The sequence below is a fragment of the Aplidium turbinatum genome, chromosome 9, assembly GCF_918807975.1.
Source record: "Aplidium turbinatum chromosome 9, kaAplTurb1.1, whole genome shotgun sequence".
Classification (NCBI taxonomy): domain Eukaryota; kingdom Metazoa; phylum Chordata; class Ascidiacea; order Aplousobranchia; family Polyclinidae; genus Aplidium; species Aplidium turbinatum.
In genome coordinates this window covers 23,320,827-23,333,135 of record NC_137480.1, presented here as the reverse complement: position 1 = coordinate 23,333,135, position 12,309 = coordinate 23,320,827, and the positions used below count along the sequence as shown (strand labels likewise).

The 12,309-nt window shown below is 37.9% G+C and overlaps 1 protein-coding gene across 1 annotated transcript in view; it reads right to left on the bottom strand.

Annotated features, from left to right (window-relative positions):
* The window catches only part of LOC145776970 (formin-like protein 2), a 35,060-nt gene extending 34,343 nt beyond the window's left edge, over nucleotides 1-717 (bottom strand). The window contains exon 1 of the mRNA XM_082588226.1: nucleotides 360-717. Within this exon, the coding sequence (XP_082444352.1) occupies nucleotides 360-470 (111 nt within the window). The 5' untranslated portion in view covers nucleotides 471-717. The remainder of the gene's footprint in view (nucleotides 1-359) is intronic.
* Between the last annotated feature and the right edge of the window lie 11,592 nt (nucleotides 718-12,309).

Below are 12,309 nucleotides of genomic sequence, written 5' to 3'. Positions count from 1 at the left end.
TAAAGCGCGCCGTTGTAGCAAATTTTAAGAAATAATCACTTAGTTTACTGCAAACAACTACACAGACTAAGTATTGAACTATTGTAGCTTAATCTTGTCATTTCTTCGTTTGCAGAGTCGGGTGTAATTCGAACAAGCCATTGTGCATATCACTTCACAACAAAAACAAGTACTTTCTTACACTGAAAACCTTCAAATTACAGCTACATTTGTGTTTTAAAATTACTAAACATTTACACCACATTGATTGGCGACCCACCAACAAATCAGTGGTTTTCACATTTTTAATGCCTGAAAACGTTGAATCAATGTAAAAAACGACTGATTTGATTGCTGGAAATATCTTTGAAGTTACTCACCAAAACTCTGTCAAATCTTTCATCAATTTCATGCGTTTCTGGCATCGGGAGCTTTAAAGGCACATTCCTGGAACGGTAATCGTTCATTCTGCTGCTCTCACTGTTCCCCATGGCTGTTTATGGAAGGTTGTGGACGATATTTGTTGAATTACACTCTTATGACATCACAAAGACACAAAAACGATAATTGCGAGGAAGATCTTGGCTCAAAACATGATCAGAATATTTTGTTGCTTAAAATCTTCATGGAAAACTTATTTTCAGTGGTGTTAAAAATACAGTTTATTCCCAAAACAGTGGCGGAGTAAAGTACAAATACGTGTATAAAAATGCTATCATATGCCTGCACCATGCATTATCATATCTGTAAAGGAATAGAAAAATCGTTTCAGCTGTGCAAAGTGCAACCTACTTTTCAGAACTAAGTTACGCCTGTCACAGCAAGATCCAGCATTCATGCTGCCAAGTAATAGCAGACGTAAGCTATTATTTAATAACAAGATTACTCACCAATTGTTATTGAGACTGAACGAGCAAAGATGCTCGCTTGTTTGTATCATACAGCAATGTAAACTAAAATCTAAACAAGGCAACTCATAATAACGAACAGCTAAGACTGCTACATCGCATGAATCGATATCTAACCGAATCCTCTGTACAAACCCCGACCTCTCAGTTTTGGTCACTGCTAAAGGAAAGCATCATTATTTGATCTGTGTGATTAACGCAATGATGTAATGTTTTATTTGTGGTCAACGTCTGCCAGACAGGCCAAAGCCAAACCTTCTTCATGATAGCCGATGGTGAATGCTGTAATCAAACCACCTATGCTAATCTGATACAAAAACGCAATTTCAGGCCAAAATTGACATTTGGCAAAGCGCTTCAGGCTAGAAATAATAACCCGAGCGAATCAATTACGCAAGCCTGCTCAGGGCAAGATCTACAGCTGTAAATCTTAAAACGTTGCATCACTTGGCACTTCCACGTTGCATTGGCGTAAAATAATTTGAGGTCAACTCTAAACATCCAAAGAAAAGTTGATGCAACTGGAACGTTGATACGATGTTGAAAAATGGCAACTTTTAGACACATTGCACAAACTTTGTTTCCACCCATTCACCTGCCAGCGAGCAGAATCGGTTCTTTTTTAATTGATTCAATACCTGCAGACGTTGAATCAATGCAAATAGGACCAGTTTTGCTAGCAATCGTGACAACTTGACAATCCAGGCAAACAAGAAGTTGAACACATCAGCTTGATGCTCGTTGTTTAAGTGAAATTAGCAAGTAACTACTATTACTATTGTTTAATGTTTCTTTGTAGTTTGCGCCCAATATCATTGCGCATTCTTGAAACAAATGTAGCAACCTAGCTCACTTTTATATTGGCATTAAAATGCGAACCAAAACCTTGCTGAAGTATTGTGAATAAACGAAGTTTCCTTTCAAACATAATGTGACTTCAATGTAAGTTCACGTTGAAGTGATGTAAAAAAATCAACTTCCACATCCTAATTGTAAGTGCATTACACAATTTCAATTTACAATCGGACAACGACCTAACCAAACTATAGACAGTTGAATCAACTTGAAAATGCCGGAATTTGATGTCTGGGTAACAGCCGAATGAGCTGAAGTGACGGGATCTGAACTAACTGCATTTAGAGTAGTAGTTCCCAACCTGGGAATAAATTACCCCCGGGGGGGTAATATGCAATACTTCGGGGGGTAACGCGGCACCACAACCACGCTAAAAAATAAATGTTGTTCTCTATTACGAGCGATCACTCCAAGAAAATTTTTTCACCTGAAATGCGAGCTGCAGTAACAAACAATGGTTGCCACCAGTGGCAGCTCATACAAAAGGCTGCAGAAGGCTTTTGCTTTTCGTTTGTGACGCCGCAATACATTCTGTATTTATGTGGCATATTTATGAAATTCTTTTACAAAGTGAAATATTAAGGGTAATATGCCACAATTGCTACATTCATTTGGGTAACAACTTGAAAAAGGTTGGGAAACACTGATTTAGAGCAACAATGATGAATGCAAATCAGCAAAATTAAACCTCACCTATGCAAGAAAATAACGCAATATAATTCCTTATAATTGAAGAAACTTTTAAAATTAAATTTGGATTTAACCACCAAGGGCAAGCCCAGCAACACCCACCAGACCAAACACACGGTCATGGTTTATAGCACTTGACACCATATTTGTTCAGCAGTTCTGCAGTATGTGAAATCAAGCGTGACGATACCGCAACCATGGTCGTCACATATCAATCAAAAGTTAAAAATAATTAATTACTAACAGAACAAGAGTGTTTTGCAACGCCGCTCAATATATTGTTCAGCTGGCAATCCGAAGAAGAGAACAGCCGCAAACTACTTTGACATGAAAATGATGGCAAGAAAGACAAAAAAAATGATTATTACATACAATAAAATTTTATGGATAAAACAAAATAACATTGAACAGGATAAAATATTGCTATTGCTGAAATACTTGAACAAGTCAAATGTTTTGCATTATCTGAGACAGCAAAAAAATGGGAAATGGAAGATGCGATGCAAAAACATACACAGAAATAATTTGGTTAAAATGAAAAACTATACGCAAAATTGAAATTGACAAAATTGACTATTAATCGGCCACCCCCACTAGTGGGGAACAAACCGACGATGGATTATGATGATGATGATGACATTAGCATTTGAAAACGCGCTGTATAATACAATGCATGGGCTGCCTTACTTTACTTTACAATGCAGCAACCTGGACATCATCATCAAGAATGGCGAAAGGAATTGTGGCATTTAAAATGTGCATTTATTTACTGTGTATGATTAATTTTACGACTTGATAGAAACAATAAAGCCTCCACGACAATGTGCTATAAAGAATGAACAAAAACCTTTCACAAACAACAAAACAAAAAATGAAATATTACCTTGGGCAGAAGATTCCATATATTGCTACACAAAGCAACTACTGAAAGGGAAAACAAGCGGAAAACGAAATAGAGGCGCCATGATTGCACCATCATGAACTTGAACCAATGGCATAAGACAGGACTTGACTATGAAATTGTAATAGAAAAATCTCGCAGCGGACAAATGTGGCGCTTTATTGGCTCGGGCCTTCCAGGAGAGGAATGTCTGCAGACGTTGAATCAATGTAAAAAACGACTGACATGCTGTCTGCAAGCCGCCAGATGAAAATGCTTGTGAAGTGTGCAGTCAAGCTTAGCACACAACGCGACATAAAAGTTAAGTTGAAAGCGAGTTTAGCTCGTTTAAAAAATTTAAAAAGTGGGACAGAACAAATGGATGCCTGGCATGCATTCATTTGTGAACATGCCAAACTAACAAAAGTTGTTGTTCAATGCCTGCAAACGTTGAATCAATGCAAAAAAGGGCGGGCTTGCTAGCAGCTGGATCATCACTTGCAGAGTAAGCCACCTGATAAGTACACACTCAAGAACTATGCATCAGTCATCCAGTCATGCATACAGGTGCATGAACGAGGTCTTGACATGCAAACCGTCTGAAACAAAGATATTTCCAGTAGCGATTAGTAAACAGAATTTTCAATCGGATAAAAAGGGCAATTTACTGCATGAAATTAGCAATTCTTGCCGAGTTCATTTGGCGTTTGCAAATCTTATTTCAAGGCGAGATGTTTATCATTTCACGACTCCTGGTTGTCCATGTTTGTGCGGATTAGTCCAACCAACAGTCCGGTCCCCAAAATACTTGAGATATTCTGCACCATCTCGTGTTAATAATTCCACTGGTAGTGAAACCATCGATTTTTAAGTCTGAACTCCGACCACGCAAATAGAAACACAATGAAGACTACAGTTGAGATCGACAAACGGAGATAGTCGAAACTTTTCAACACTTCACTGGCATGTATCCTGTAACTAAATTCGCTGTCAATGCAGACTAATCTCAATGCTCTTTGTCTGGTGCCCGATATACGGTCAACACCATTTTTTTATTGTTACTGTTGAAAAAGTTTTGAAAGGTGCTTCACGTTTTCAATGGTCCCAACGCAGCAAAATAGTGAGAAATAACACAAAATGTATTGTGGCATGGATGTTCATGGTCTCACGGAGTGACGGAAGTGACATCATTTATTGTTGAAGAAAAACACAAAATAACAAGGATAATGCACGAAGGTATTTTCTATATATATAAACAAACAACAAACAGACCAAGAAAGCTAATTAAGATTGTTCTTGCGTTTAAATTAAAATACAGTAGTGTTGAACCCTGTGACGTTATCAGATTCATATATTTACAATACAGAAGAGCAACTCCCAACCAAACGAAAACATTGTATTGAGAAAAATAACAATTCACAAGAATTAAATTACTAACGGCAGGATTACAAGCAGCCGTCTTCAACAAGAGATGGAACAATATAGTTCCTAAATCAAGACTCAAATATGACTAAAATCATGAACATTGGGTGTGGCATGAAGAATCTAATGTTGCTCAGAATCGTGAACAGTTTACATTTCGTCAAACTTAAGGTTTTTATTTTCGCCAAAAATCATTCGTATCGTCACTAAATGTCTGAGCGTTTTCTGTCAATCTATCACATCCAAACTGACTCAAACCCAGACAACAACATCCGTCCCTTTTGCATTGGTTCAACGTCTGCAAACGTTGTCTGGAAAAAGACAATGCCGTTCCTAATTGTGACCGGATACTATGAATTTGTTTCCATGTCAACCGTACTAATATAATGATGGCAACACTTTATCGAATGATTTGGTTCTAACCAGTAACACCATTTATCCTTTAATTTTTACAACACTCAACACCCAGAGCCTGCTTCCCAGATGCATGAACACGCCACTTGAAGCTCATAGTGGCCCGTGGAAGACCACTGGTCAACAATTCGGCCCCAATAAAACGTTTTTGTGTACCAGAAGATCACAAATTGACCAATTCGAAGTGACAAAGAGCTTATGACTATGAGCAAGGCTTGTGTTTTAGTCGCTTTCACATCGAAAGGATGTAGAACGTTTACAACTTTTCAAGTGGTGAGCACTAGCCGGGTGTCAATTTCAACTAAGCAAACAAACCAGAGCCCCAACGCTGTTTATAGCAATCAGAATGGCAAGTAACCGAAACGAGTGGTTGAACACAACTGTTAGGCAACAATCGGATAGCGATTTACTTTGCGAGTACATCCAACAAAATTTCACCAATTTGAAACGATGTGAATATTGTAACTTCTGTTGGTTGGACAGTCTGAGTTTTAATATTTTCAACCAAACTTTAATAACTCGTTTTTTATCAGAATTTTTTCTACTTCATACTAAACTATGCATTTTCAAAAACTTAAAATGGAAAAAATCAATTCATCAAACCGAGTTCTATAGACACCAAAGTAAAGCAAACTGATTCCTACACAAATGGCAAAGATTTGGTAGCTTAGGTTGCACCTGCACCTTTAGTTATGTCTCCACCTTATCAAAGATTACTCATAAAACTAATAATAACAGCATTTATATAGCGCCACATTCACAGTGCAAACTATGCTCCTGGGCGCTAGTGTAAAAGAGGTAAAAGGATTGATTGAATTTTGTTTCTAAAAATTTGCAACTAACCTTTCAAAAATTAACCAACAGCTTGAAACAAATAATTTTCTTAAAAGCTCATAAAAAAACCGTAAGTACTCTTCTGGAACTAGCAAACTATCTTTGTAAGAAAAGCACATTACCTAAACTTGAACTGTGATTCAAAGACTGACGCTTGAAAACAGCCATCAGTAGAACAACATCCAAAGACTTAGATCCAGACGCAAAATCCATCATTTTTACATTGATTCAACATCAAACGTCTGGAGACCGCTGCAAAGAAGCAAACAATTACTTTTGAAACGACTATACGAGGTGGCCGCCTGTATAGAAAACCGAATGCTAATTGGAAGACAAATCTCAAACGACCGCCTAAGGCGAACAAGCCGTTGACATTGACAGAACATCATGCCATCACAGGAATGCAGATGTACAAGCCAAGATATACACTCATACAGGCGAATCAAAATCAGAGTTTAAAACACAAGGAAATTCACGTTGGATTTGGAAAGAAACCGTTTTCAAGAAAACATCTTGCTTATTTGGTATGATTGACCATATGACTCAAATGAAAATCGAACCTTCATCTGCTGACTCCATGGAGAGCACTATCCGCCATGCTGCTCCTGTGAGCCAGCCAATATCCACAAAAAAAATACATTTATAAACAGATAAACAAATGCAATAAAAAACTGTATAAATTCTTTGTACCGTAGGCTACTCACTGACTGACTTCCTCATTTTTGCAATGCGCAGCTGTACATATTTTTTACGAAAGATACTACAATGACCGCTTGCCTGGGAAACAAGAAAGTCATTTTCTACCAAATTCGCATTTTTAAGCGTCTTAAAATTGGGTTTGCTTTTGAAACATTGCAAACAAAACATATAGGTCACTTTCAAAATGACTTATACGACAACCTCAGCTTTTAACACAATCGCTACAGTGCACAGACATTTGTTTAAAACCATGTCTTTGTAAATTGTAGGCATGACCTTTTAACAACCTGAGGTATGCTGATGACACTGTCTTGGTGGCTGATTCGGAAGCAAAACTACAAAATTTGTTGAACAAAGTAAATGAAAGAAGTAAAGAATTTGGAATGGAAATGAATGAAAAGAAAACGGAAACGATGGTAATGACAAAGAAAAAAGAAAGTGAAATTCCCAATCCAATCTGTCAAATTAAAATGAATGGAACAACTATAAAACAAGTAAAAAGTTTTCGATATCTTGGGACAACAATAAACTGGGACGCCAAAGATGATAAGGAGTTCAATACACGTATTGCTCAAGCAAAAGCCTCTTTCCAGCAAATGAAAACAATATTATGCAACAAGAACATATCTTTCGCAACCAGATTCAGAGTATTGAAGTGTTACATTTATCCAATTTTTAAATATAATTCAGAAACCTGGACAATTACCAAATCAATTAATAAAAGAATAAATGGGTTTGAAATGTGGGCATTCCGAAAAATGCAGAGGATTTCCTGGACTGCCAGAAAAAACAATCAAACTGTTTTAAATCAAGTCAAACAAACAAACAATCTACTAAAAAATATCCAAGAAAAACAACTTCAATTTTTAGGACACGTGCTGCGAAAAGGAAAGTTAGAACATCTCTCTCTCACAAGGCAAAATTGAAGGGAAGCGTGCCCAAGGCAGACCTGCATTGCAAGGCAGACCTACTACTAAGATTAACCTACTTAAACCAACAAAACTAACACCAACATACACCTAATACACAAAGCAAACAACAGAGAATCTTGGAAACTTTTCATACAAGAGGCAGTCAATGCATGGAATCAAGTGCGACAATAAAAGAAGGCATGACCTGTTCATAGTACACTTTTTCGTTCAAACCAGTAAAAGTAAATATGTTTATCTCATGGCAGAAAGCAGACAATGTGAACACAACGATGACAAATTACAGTAAAATTTTACTGACTAATGTGACGTTTTGATGACATTGTAAAGCTATGATGTCATATCTTGGAACAGTTGCGACTGCAACACCATTAAAGTCTCGAGATCAAAGTTTACCCAAGAGAAATCTCTCGCTCTACTATTGTCATGCGTGCAATTACGGGTCGTGAAAATATGTGACACAGGCTCACTTGACGATAGTAAAATACACTTGGCACTTCACAACAAAATTTTCATGTTGGGAGAAAGTCTCATCTGAACTGGGTTACCAAGAACTTTCCATCGATATTATCAAATTGGCTGCGTTGGTTGAGAGAGCACTTGCAAATGTTCGAAAAAGGTCCTTACGATTCCATTGAAAATGAGACAATTAATGACATGGTTGATTTTCTCACCTTGCTGATACAAACACCGGTCAGGTTGATGTGGTCGGTTTTGTCATAATGCTGACTAAGTGAATGATTTGGTTTCTCATAACAGAAAAGCAGGGCACAAAAAGTGGAAGGCATTGTTAACACTAATAGTGAACACAAAACTCTTTATCAATGATTCAATATAAAAGTGTATGGTATTCTTATCCGTGTAGTTTATTACAAAGTCTGTTGTTTAAACATAACTCGTTGTAATGCAATGAACATGGTTTACTTGCATCTTGCACCCCAAATGGCCATAATTTTCAGTAGGATAATCACCCGCGAAAATGTCTCTTGTGAAGATTTCACAAATATAAAACCTGTCAATTGATTAGGCTACAAACTAAATGAAGCTTTCTTTTATCAAACTATGTAAATGCTACTTTTTAAAGGGCTCAAACCATGACGTACTCAATAGAGGCCATGTCATCGTGCGTGCTGGAGTCTAAACTGGAGGCGAACATGTTTTCATGACTTTGACATACCATATTGAAAAGATATGTATAAAAAGTTGAAGTGAACGTTTTTCACCTTAAATATTTATCTTATATGAAAAAGTTTGCTAGAAAATCAATTTTTAATTGTATATTCATTCGCCATTTGCGCAAGCATACTAAAACGATGCAGAGTTGCCAGGTGTGAAAACCCCAACATATATCTGTGTGCTTTAATCGGTACTGTCTTATTGTTCTGTTATTGAATTTGCACAATTGTTTTAACACACCCTTCTTTAAACAGAAAAAATCTACAAGAACTATCTTTACTTTTCAAAAACGCAGAAAAGTCTTAGTTTTTAAAATACTTTTTTTTTTCTTTCAATTTTAATATAATTCCTATGTGATGAAACTTTACTAAACGTTTTAGTCCGGCAGCCCGTGACGTTTTTGTAACATCATAAGGTACAAAAGGTTTGAGTGTTTTATCAACCTTGCCCCACTGTGGGATGTTCAGAAACCCACATCCGAGGTTTCACTGCTGGGGCGTTTGGGGGCTACGGCCCGGTGAAAAACCCATTTTGGGGGTCAAAAAAACATCATAAGGTACAAGAACAAAACCTACGCCAGAGTTTATGCCTTCACTTGTAGACTTTGGAACAAGTCGATCTGGGTGCCCCAGGTGGGGCATTCCCGAATTAGGGGTCCCCAAAGTTGGGGCAAAATACGTAAAAATAACATCATAAGGTACAAAGATGGAACTTCTTTCATCAGTTAGGGCATGTTCCACTGAGTTCGAAACAACTTTTCTTATGGCCCCAAGGTGGGGCTTAACTTCATTTTGGGGGTATAACCCCTAAAATTCACAAAATTAACATCATAAGGTACATGGATGAAACCAAGTGTAGGTGATAGTACCTCACTTACGGACTTCAGAACATTAAAATTTGGTCGCCCCAGGTGGGGCATTCCCGAATAAGGAGCCCCAACGCTGGGACAAAATACGTAAAAATAACATCATAAGGTACAAAGATGGAACTTCTTTCATCAGTTGGGGCATGTTCCACTGAGTACGAAACAACTTTTCTTATGGCCCCAAGGTGGGGCTTAACTTCATTTTGGGGGTATAACCCCTAAAATTCACAAAATTAACATCATAAGGTACATGGATGAAACCAAGTGTAGGACAGGTGATATTACCTCACTTACGGATTTCAAAACATTAAAATTTGTTCGCCCCAGGTGGGGCATTCCCGAATAAGGAGCCCCAACGCTGGGACAAAATACGTAAAAATAACATCATAAGGTAGGCTACAAAAATGGAACTTTTATCATCAGTTGGGACGCGTTCCACCGAGTTCGAAAAAACTTTTCTTGTGGCTCCAAGGTGGGGCTTAACCTCATTTTAGGATATACAACCCCAAATTCAAGGTTGTAGCCTATTTGGATGGAACCAAGTGTTTGCAAAACGTCAAAAGTTTTTTTGCTTCACCTGAGGATTTTTCCTAGCACAAAGACTGATACCGGGTGCGAAAGTCATAATTCCTTAAGCAACTATAATTTAATATTTCACCGGTTGAAGACTGTAGTGTACAGTAGCATACGTACATGTGGTAGCAAGAGTACCTGTGTGTTACATACGATCTGGCTATTGCAAAACATTCCCTCATCATTCAAGAGCAAGAAAGTCTAAAATGTGACCGCTTGTTCATATTACTGGGTGGTTTCCACATTTCCATGGCGTTCTTTAAAGCTATGGGTACTTGGATGGTTCAGGTGGTCCATACATCCTAACAGAAGCTGGTATTCTTGCCGAAGAATCCCTTAACGGATTTCTGCTTGGTACTCATTACAATAGGTGCAAACGAATACACGTTCTTTTCGGAACAGCATTAGAAATCTTGCATTTTAATCAATTCTTGTTACAATGGCCTGCTCCTGAAAATCTGGACGAAGAACTACGTCGTTTATGTATTCGTCCATCCCAGTCAACGATTGGCTTTTTGGTTGACGATCTTAAAGACTTTTTGAGTTCCTACCAAGAATTTTCAAGAAAAACCGAAACAGGAGAAAATGGCAAGACTGCCCAGTACTGGTATGGATACTTAAAACTTGTCAAGACGTACCTACTCTTTGCTCGGAGTATTCATTCTGCAAATCATCAGTTGTTTGTGTACTGCATAGGAGAGATGTCAAGCGTGTTCTTCATTTTCAACCAACCAAATTATGCAAGATGGATTTTGCGACTGCAGGATAACATGCTAAAAATGAAAGAAACTCACCCTGAAATAAGTGATCTGTTTGAACAAGGCATCTTGTCCGTAAAAAGAACTCAAATAAACTTCTGCGGATGTGCTCTTGATCAAACTTTGGAGCAAACAATCAATGCAGAATCTGCCAATCGACTCACTGGGATTTCGTCTTTCACCAATTCAATTGGTGCCAGACAGAGATGGGCACTTACCTACTTTATGTGCCGATCGATCCTTTACAACTTCTATGAAGATCTGGGGATGACATCAGCAGAGGAAGCATCATTTGACCTTCGTCCTTCAAGCACCGATAGAGACCGCAAACATTTGGATAAACTAATGCAAAAAAATAAGCAGTACAGTTAATCCATTTAATGCAAGCTTCGATGTATCATTTCTATTCAATTTTAGCACAGGAAAAGCAGTCGCTTCTGCCACTTCAAATTTTCTTTTGAATGTTTTTCAAAAAGGAACTGAGGATAGAAACAAATTTATAAGTCAATGTCACCAGGACACTAGCACCTTCAACAAGCCAACACGTAGAAACAAAATCTGCAACTTTGCTTCTAAAACTGCCGTTGTGAAAAGCATAACCCGCGAAGGCAAATTTTCTAAGTTGAGAATGGAACGCAATTTGATGGAAAGGCTTCTATGTTCAGCAGTAGATCACAAGGTAGACGTGGAATTGATGCTGTCTTACCCCCTCACACCAGTACCACTGTATTTGTGCCATATGGATGCAACGATGAAATCAACCCAAAAGTTAATGCTTTTGAAGGCTCTTGAAATCGATAGTATGTTTCTTCTTCACACTCTTGGAGATTTGCCGATGACGTTCGGAGGTGTTGCAAAGACGACTTTGAAGAAATTGTGCAGACACAGTGGGAAAACAATACACGTTGTTTTCGATAGAACTGTATCGCCTGTCCATGAAACTGTATCGATAGAACTCTATCGCCGTTGTTTTCGATAGAACTGTATCGAACTGTCCATGAAAGATGCCGAGCGAGATCGCCGAGCAATTCATGGCTTCCGCGATCAGCAATACGTCATCGAAGGAGAGGCCATAAAACAACCTGTTAATTTTGCAGCCGCATGAGGAATGACAACTTCAGGCAAGCATTGGTGCATTTTCTTGTTAATTCTTGAAAATCAGATGAGTATTCCAGCTTTCTCGACTTAAGGTTCTTTTATGCTACACTTGATGAAAAATGTTATGTTTATCGAAAAGATGGCGAAAAAATGTTGTGTGGTGAAGAGGAGTCCTTTTTATTCTACCACGAAGAAGCAGATACGCGCCTAATGTATACCACATTGTCAC